The sequence below is a fragment of the Fusarium subglutinans genome (genome assembly GCF_013396075.1).
Source record: "Fusarium subglutinans strain NRRL 66333 chromosome Unknown NRRL66333_c0000364, whole genome shotgun sequence".
Classification (NCBI taxonomy): domain Eukaryota; kingdom Fungi; phylum Ascomycota; class Sordariomycetes; order Hypocreales; family Nectriaceae; genus Fusarium; species Fusarium subglutinans.
This window is the reverse complement of record NW_023502427.1, coordinates 17,305-25,967: the sequence shown is the minus strand read 5'-3', so window position 1 is coordinate 25,967 and position 8,663 is coordinate 17,305. Positions and strand designations below refer to the sequence as shown.

At 49.5% G+C, this 8,663-nt stretch overlaps 3 protein-coding genes across 3 annotated transcripts; 2 read left to right on the top strand and 1 right to left on the bottom strand.

The window, feature by feature from the left end:
• FSUBG_13610 (EDE1-like protein) lies at positions 1-1,410 on the bottom strand (the record flags this gene model as incomplete). The annotated part of the gene is made up of 3 exons (XM_036678521.1): positions 1-1,131; positions 1,194-1,342; positions 1,395-1,410. Coding segments are annotated over 3 exons (1,296 nt in total), but the record flags the coding sequence as incomplete, so codon positions are not given.
• A 1,940-nt stretch (positions 1,411-3,350) lies between these two features.
• Positions 3,351-4,814, top strand: FSUBG_13609 (glutathione reductase; the record flags this gene model as incomplete). Its single annotated transcript, XM_036678519.1, has 2 exons — positions 3,351-3,499; positions 3,554-4,814. 2 exons carry the CDS (start codon positions 3,351-3,353, stop codon positions 4,812-4,814), a joined length of 1,410 nt encoding a protein of 469 aa, XP_036530926.1.
• Positions 4,815-5,517: 703 nt separating this feature from the next.
• On the top strand, positions 5,518-6,798 carry FSUBG_13608 (1-aminocyclopropane-2-carboxylate synthase 2; the record flags this gene model as incomplete). The annotated part of the gene is made up of 1 exon (XM_036678518.1): positions 5,518-6,798. One exon carries the CDS (start codon positions 5,518-5,520, stop codon positions 6,796-6,798), a length of 1,281 nt encoding a protein of 426 aa, XP_036530925.1.
• Positions 6,799-8,663: the final 1,865 nt, after the last annotated feature.

The window sequence follows — 8,663 nt, the reverse complement described above, 5'->3', positions numbered from 1 at the left end:
GGGAGGGGGGGCAGGGCTGGAAGTGCCTGATTCAAGGCCGAACAAGTCGTCCAAAGCGGACTTAGGAGCGGGAGGAGGAGCTTGTACGACAGGTGGGGGAGGCGGATCAAAGGCGGATGTAGCAGTCTGTGGTCGAATCTGGGTGCGCATGCTGGGGGGAACCAAATTGGGTGGTAGAGTAGTTGGTAGAGGGACATGAGGCGCGCTTCTCTGCTGTCTGATCAAATACATAGCAACCGCAAACTCGTCTCGTGAAAGCTGGCCCTGAGATTTTGTGTCGGCAAGATCCCAGATCTGGGCTAACGAGTCTTCGGGCAGGTTAGACTGGCTAAAGAAAGTGACAGCCTCCTCTCCTGTGATATATCCCTTGTTCCCCTTGTCAAGGTCGGTGTAAATTTGATCGAATCGAGCCTTTTCGGTAGGTGTCACGGCCCAGTCGCTAGCACCACTCTGTTGAGGAGACATGGGAGGACGACCGAGAGGGCTGCTTGTGCGAACCTGAGCTGTTCCACTGACCTGTCGAGGAATGGCTGAGATGCCAGGACCAGTCGAAGATTGGCGCGAGGCAGGACCACGGCGCGAGGCAGCCTCGTAGAGACCAGCAGGGAGGACGCTGGGGAGAGATCTGAGAGCTCCTGTCTTCATGGAAGTAAGAAGGTGCATTGCGATAATGAACTCGGTCAGAACAAGAGCACCACGCTGCTCGGTATCGGCAAGCTGCCATATTCTTCCCAGTGCTTCATTGGGTAGGCCGGACTTCTCGAAAATGGACTTGGCCTGGTCCCCGGGAAGCTGACCGCCTTGGAGAGGTTGACGTTCGAATAAACCAGTATATTGTGCGACCTTCTCAGGAGTCAGGGGTGGGATGCGGATCGGTCCGCCGGTGCTCTGGGCTTGAAGAGCGGCCGGAGGAGGCGGCGAGCTGACGGGAACAGGCGGAGGCGGTGGAATCCCACCGGCACCTGTAACCTGAGGAACGATGCCATCGAAACGAGGAAGGGGAGCTTGTTGGAGGGCGATCTCGGGTGTGGGCTCGCGGCCGGCTTGTGCGTGTCCGATGAGTCGTAAAGCGATACCAAAGCCGGCTGGTGTTAGGAAACCTCGGTTCTCCTTATCGGCGATCTGCCAGATCTAAATCAAGTATCAGCATTGATTCCAAGTCAGCAGGGAGGCCATTTATATCATCAACGTACCTCGCCGAGAATTCGGGAGTCTAAGCCTGTTTTGTGGAAGAACCGGACGGCAATTTCACCGACAACGACACCAACACTGTCTGAATCGGCCTGTCGGAAGAGTTGTCCATAGGTGCGCTTCTCCTCAGGGGAGAGGTTCAGGTTTGGCGCTGTTCTGTCAGCTTTGTGTGATAGAGAATATCGGATGTGGGCTTCAAGTACCTTCATCAGCCGCCATGATCGCGTATACGAGCTATGGAAGCTCAGGATGGTAGAGGCGGACGATGGATCGCGATAGCGCCAGGAGAGATATTAAGGTTCTCGAGTATACAATAGGGATGGATCGCAGTAATCGATTATACAGTCGATAAAGCGATCGATAGCGAAGCCGATATAACGGGCGCGGAGAATATGCAGTTGAGGAGACAAGATGGAGGTTGAATTGTGCTTCGCTTCAGTATGGAGATTGGATCGTCAGCCTGGACCATTATGGGGGGGTTGGTCGGGGCTGCCAAGTCGAGAGGGAGTAACGCAGCAAATGAGAGGTGGTGATGAGCTGCCCAGTAACCAACCAGAAGTCGGCGGGACGTGACAGGGGATAAAGAACCTTGACAGAAGCAATTATCCGCTAGAGGCGCACTGGAAGTTTGAAACTCATCCTCTCTCGCGCCAGAGTCTCACAGGCTACGTGAGGGTTTAAGCCACGAGGGCCACTGAAGCTCAAGCTGTCGATACTCAGCTCCATATCAAAGCTCCACCTTGATACGTCATGACGCTTCTTGAATGGATGATATTTGAAGAAAACGCCATGATGTGAATAGCATGTTGCTTGATTTGACTCATGTTCTTTAACATACTGTTTCCATTGCCGTTGTCTATTATAGAGATTTCACCACAAGCCACCAATGGGTTGCACAACATACCAGGGACATGAATTTGATTATATGCAGCTTCTACCAGTAAAAAAAAAGGGAACGATCTGTGCCACCTGGGAGAGGTCTGACTAAAACTATACAAATATTTAAAGAAAATGGAGACTAAAAGATTCCAAGGTCGATATTTAATTCCAGTTTCCAGACTCTATGACAGTAAGACTTGGTGTGTCGTGCTACCATAGTGCCGGATATGCATGCATATGCGAGGCTTCCCGTTACATGTGCATCCATGGATTCCGAGGCCTCAAAAGATGTCTCATTTGACTTGGAGAAGCCTAGTTTAGCCTGATCATGGCCGCAACCATTTCCATTGTCTGATATTTAAAGGTTTAAGGTCTATAGCCCATTCAGCTGTACTCGGGCACGAAGTCAAAGAGATTCGGTACACACCATCATTGGTGTTTATGATGTGACCAGGTTATAGTGGCCCCAGTCATGACTAAACACTGAATATTTCAGGAAATAGTTAAAGTCTCTAGTACCATGAAATGTTATCATGAATGGGCGACTAAATAAGTCTGGCATCGTCTCTATCTTTGTAATCGGCCTCGGAACTGGAATTGATGCAACCTAATGTGAGGCTTATGTCAGATCTTCTGGGAGCATACCTTAGTAGTCTAAGGTAGGTAGAACTGAGCAAGTAATAGGACTTATCGAATTGAATTGAAACATGATTCCATACCCATTGATCTGATTTGGAACCTGACACTATCATCGGACTCTAAAAAGGGACCCTGGAGCTCGGCATCCCCACTAACGGAGCTTGTAGTTACCTAGGCTCGGGGATCAAAAAATCATCCTCAATGCGGGTGGATTTGAAATCATCTCTTTTCTGCAGCTCGTCATTGATATCAACCAACCAATTCTTGAATTGAAGTCGGTTTGCTTACTCAACCCTCCATTGACCTTCTTAATAACCCAATTCTCGTTTCTCAAATCACGTCCGTCCAATCCGCTTCCGTCAATCTCAAGTAACCCCGCCACAACCACTACCTACCACTTCTCATTCTCGTCCCTTCGCATCTGCAGGTGGTGTCCTATCTTGGTTCCTTTAAAAGACGTCATTCCCCTCCCAATCTCTCTCCCACCTATTCCATAACAATTACGAAAGGTTAAGCCTCGAGGCAACCTCATGCAAGCTCTAGCCCACTCCCTACGCTCATCAACCCTGTCTTCGTCCTCGAAAACGACCCCGCTGCGAATAGCTTCAATTGCCCGCCATTTGTCCACATCTGCGCGCAATATGGCTCCCATCACCAAGGAGACCGACTACCTCGTCATTGGCGGCGGCAGTGGAGGTCTTGCATCTGCGCGCATGGCCAGCAGCAAGTTTGGCATCAAGGCTACTATTGTCGAAAACAAGCGACTTGGTGGAACTTGTGTGAACGTTGGGTGCGTACTGATTGGTGAACCATGCAATATGAATTTACGCTAATGGAAACCTAGCTGTGTGCCAAAGAAGGTCACTTACAACGCTGCCGCCCTCGCCGAAGCCATCCACGACGCAAAGGCTTATGGCTTCTCCGTTGAACAAACCGCTCCCTTCGACTGGTCCACCTTCAAGACCAAGCGTGACGCCTACATCAAGCGCCTGAACGGCATCTACGAGCGAAACCTAAACAACGACAAGGTAGACTACCTACATGGATGGGCGCGCCTCGTCTCCAAGAATCAGGCTGAGGTCACACTCGACGACAACTCCAAGGTCCTGGTCAACGCCAAGAAGATCCTCGTCGCTGTCGGCGGCAAGCCTACTATTCCCCCTGAGATCCCCGGCGCCGAATACGGAACCAACAGTGATGGGTTTTTCGATATCTCGACACAGCCTAAGAAGGTTGCTATTGTCGGCGCTGGCTACATCGCCGTCGAGTTTGCTGGCATGTTCAACGCCCTTGGCACGGAGACTCATCTCTTCATCCGCCACGACACTTTCCTTCGAAACTTCGATCCCATGATTCAGGAGAGCGTCACCAAGGAGTATGAGAGACTCGGTGTTAAGTTGCACAAACGCTCGCAGGCCAGCAAGGTCGAGAAGGATTCCAACGGAAAGCTTACCATCACTTACAAGGATGATCAGGGCAACGAGAGTGTTGTCAGTGATGTCGACAACCTGATCTGGGCTATTGGCCGCACTCCTGAGACTAAGGGTATCGGTCTGGAAGAGGCTGGAGTTAAGCTTGGCGAAAAGGGACATATCCTCGTGGACGAGTACCAAAACACGGCAGTCGACAACATCTACGCTCTTGGTGACGTTACCGGAGAAGTTGAGCTGACGCCAGTTGCTATCGCAGCTGGTCGCCGTCTCGCACACCGTCTGTTCGGCGGTCCCGAGTTTGCTAACCTCAAACTCGACTACAGCAATGTCCCCTCAGTTGTCTTCTCCCACCCTGAAGTCGGCAGTATCGGTCTTACCGAGCCCGAGGCCATCGAGAAGTATGGCAAGGACAACATCAAGGTCTACAAGGCAAGCTTCACAGCCATGTACTATGCCATGATGGAGCCTGAGCAGAAGGGACCAACAAATTACAAGCTGATTGTTGCTGGACCTGAGGAAAAGGTGATTGGTCTTCATATTATGGGATTGGGTAGTGGTGAGATGCTGCAGGGCTTTGGTGTTGCAGTCAAGATGGGTGCCACAAAGGCCGATTTTGATAGCTGTGTTGCCATTCATCCCACCAGCGCTGAAGAACTTGTTACTTTGAAATAGAGAAGAAATAGAGGAAAGGATATTAGTGTTAATATAGGGTTACCCAAATAAAAGGAGTTGTTGATTTATGGCCCGTTGCTTTCATTAGGCCCTACGTCGTGTTTCCTCGTTGCATCGTGATAGCGTGGCGTAGATTGAGAATCAAAATCTTTTACGAACCTCATTTATACTTCGAGGTATCGATCATGGGTCTTCATGGTATGTGCTTGGGTAATGGGCCAGCTCTATGTATTCGTGAGTAGGTACTTGAGTCTACACATATCCCCGAGTTATTGACTTCAAATTTATAGCATTTCAATAACGGGCACAAAGACGGATCCATCAATCTCTACCTAGAAGAAGGACAAGAGTCGCTACATGCATTGTTCCACCAGGTTTCTAGCGCTCTTGTGCTGTCATATGGCTACCTAGGTATGTCACAGCGGGAACGAACACAAACCGTATCTGACTCAAGCGAGATCATGACGCCTCGAGACAGTATCGAGAACTCAATTACCAAATTCTGCGCCCTACGCGCCTTATGTCAAAGTGAGTACGGTAAATTTACATAATAGTTAAAGATCGTGGTTTTTATAAATGTTGTCCTACGCGGCTGTCGGTGACCGGTAGCCACAGTAGTTCGGCAGCCGATATATAGAGGAGAGTTATCATATGTTTTCTCGATACAACAGTTCACTCCACTTACACGCCACCGTCAATCGCAATGGCACTCTCAAACCGCGCTCATGAAGCCGAAGAGGCATGCAAGGGGATGGCTTTGTGGGAAGTCATCACCAATCTTTACGATCAAGAGACCAATCCTGATGGTATCGTGAGTCTTGGGGTGGCTGAGAATACCCTCATGCACGATGTCTTGCGAAAACACATTCATGATAACTTGGCCTTGACCAACCCGGCTTTTACTTACGGAGATGGTACTACGGGTACGAAAAGAGCCAAGCAGGCTGTTTCTAGATTCTTGAACAAGCATCTGAAGCCTTTTCGCGATATTGAACCAGCGCATATTTCCATGACCAATGGATGTAGCGCTGCCATTGAGCATTTGTCGTGGGCGGTTGCAAACCCTGGTGATGGGATCCTCCTTGGCCAACCCTACTACGGTACATTTATACCGGATCTTACGTATCGTTTTGGAGCCAAGCTTCTTCCGGTTGCTTTTGGTGATGTCGATCCTCTCTGTGAAGAGGCAGTGGCCAAGTATGAGGAAGTCATTCTCGATACTCAAGCCGAGGGGACCAAGGTTGCCGGTCTAGTTATCAGTCACCCGCATAACCCTTTGGGACGTTGCTATTCTCGCAAAGCTCTCATTGCCTTCATGAAGCTGTGTCAGAAATACAAGGTTCACTTTATCAGCGATGAGATCTACGCCCTCTCAGTCTGGCCGAACACCGTTGATCAACACCCTCCCCCTATTCCTTTCGAATCTGTTCTTGCCATCGACACTACGGGTATCATTGACCCCGAGAGGCTACACGTTCTATGGGGCATGTCCAAGGACTTTGGTGCCAATGGCATCCGAGTCGGAGCCATTATATCCCAGGCCAACCCATCCCTCCACGCTGCTATAGTCGCTGTTGGTCTGTACAGCTCTGTGTCTTCTATCTCAGACCACATCACGGCCAACGTTCTGGAGGACGACGCCTTTGTCGATTCATACTTGGCCGAGAACCAAAGAAAATTATCAGCTCAATACGCACGAGTCGTTGCTTGGGCAGTGAAGAACAATATTGATTACGCTCCCGGTGTGAACGCTGCTTTCTTCTTATGGGTTGATCTCGGCAAGGTTTACGAGGCACGGCACCCGAAAATTGAGACTGACGATGTCACGGATCTTGTGATGGACAAATTGATTGAAAGGAGAGTCTTCCTGGCCTCGGGTAAAGCATTTGGTTCCGAGAAACCGGGCTGGTTCAGAATTGTGTTTTCTCATCCAGATGAGTACCTTGATCTAGGTCTTCAGCGAGTGATGGAAGCATTGCAATAGCATTTCTGGACTAACACGATTGAATTAAACAACGAGTTGTGAATCCTGCGAACATAGATGCTTTGTAATGAACCTGGCCAGTGGTTGGCTTTCATGTTCCCGTTGAGCCCAGGAAACAGAATGGATATCTCCCCCTATTCAAGTTTTCGAACTTCTCTGCCACTTCTCAGCCTTCCACCTGGGCATCGAGAGACAATTGACCCGCCCTATCAGCCAATTTCCAGTGACTTTTCACCTTTTGTGCTTTGCCAGAGGACTCATCTCACTAAGCTGTAACCAGCATCCACCAGTTCAGTTGCACTCAACATGACAGAGTAGCCTGCCCACTGAGCGCGTACGTTGGAATGAAGCAGCCCTGTCACAACTTCAGTCTCATTGATTGCCGCAGCTCCAATCATTTTGTCCCTTGGCCTAGGGTTCGGACCTTTTTTATCCCCCCCGGCTGGCCAGTCCAAGCCCAGTGATAGACTCGATAGTGGGTGGTGGCAGGATGACGCACGACCTTGACAGACTTTGCAACAATTGTACCCTTAGTAAAAGGAGACCAGTGTGTAGCGAGACTGAAAATAGAGTTCCACGGAAGCACATCATCTGGGCTCTCGCCCAGTAGCCTCGTAAATGTCAGAGTCCCATCTTGGTTTTGTAATTGATAGCCCCGTCTAGCCTCACCAGAGCAATATCTGTGCCCGGGACCACATCTGCAGCCAATCCAATTCTGTTTTGTAAGAAGAACTCCCTCATTCCTACAACTTCTCCTGGGCGAACAATACGCGTTGCCGTGGTCATCATATGTTGGTCCTCTTGGTTCTTGATGAGAACGCCACTAGATACATTGATTAAGAATTTTTGCGCATCCCTTCTCCCTTCCGGGTCCCCAGTACCTTTGGAACCACGAAGCCTCGTTCCAGGGAATAGGAGTAGTTTGCTGACACCATCCGGCCACCGGCGATCGGTAAGCTGTCTTGAACGCCAGTGAGACCATCGCTTGAGACTAGTATCGTCCAACCCAGTATAGAGAACTTCACAGCAAGCAATGTAGCCAGGAAGCTGGTTCGCCTTCGACTTCAAATTAGTCTCCCCGCCCACGCTAATCACGATCTTTTGGTCCATCGTCAGCATGACCCCTATAACTTTCGGATAATCTGGATGACTGGAAAACGTCTCAGTCACATCTCGAGCAATCGCTCGCAGCGAGGTCCCTGGGAAACGATCTTGGCGTGTATCGCGGTTTTTGCAAATCCGTAGGTTCAGGTTCCCAACAAATATATAAGTATTTGATGCATGAGGCTCGATTTGTTGGAATAGAGAGGTCCTTTCGCGATAGCTATCCTTGCTAGGTGTGAGGAGCAAGTCTTCTGCAGTCTTGGATGCTATTGTAAATGGACGTCCGTTGATTGTGAGAGGCCAAGGACGTTCCTTATAAGTGAAGATGTGAGTACGGATGTGGTGTTTGTTTTTAATGGTTCAGGTCATCATTTAGATTATACCTAGGTATGAGCAGCTTTTGATAGCTCCTGACTCTTGGTTCCTTCCGTGGGCGTTCCGCTCCTCGTTTCTCTCTTCTCTTCACATTTTGATCCTGCTGGGACTTCTATCTGTTAGCTCTTACTTTTCTTGGAGGATTCAACTTGTCACGATTCCCTGAAGCAGGAAAGGTTCTCTTCTTTTTGTTTCAATTATGGCTGGGGCAGGGAATCAAGCTTGAACATAACGATTAGGTACAAAGAGTAGAGGACAAATTCAGAATCTCCGGTGCAGCTTTCGAATGATTCCTGCCATCACAACGGTTATCCAGGAGCTACCTAACATCGGCAGCATCGTCTTGCATACAAGATTCTTTTGCAGTCAACTCATGATCAAGTACG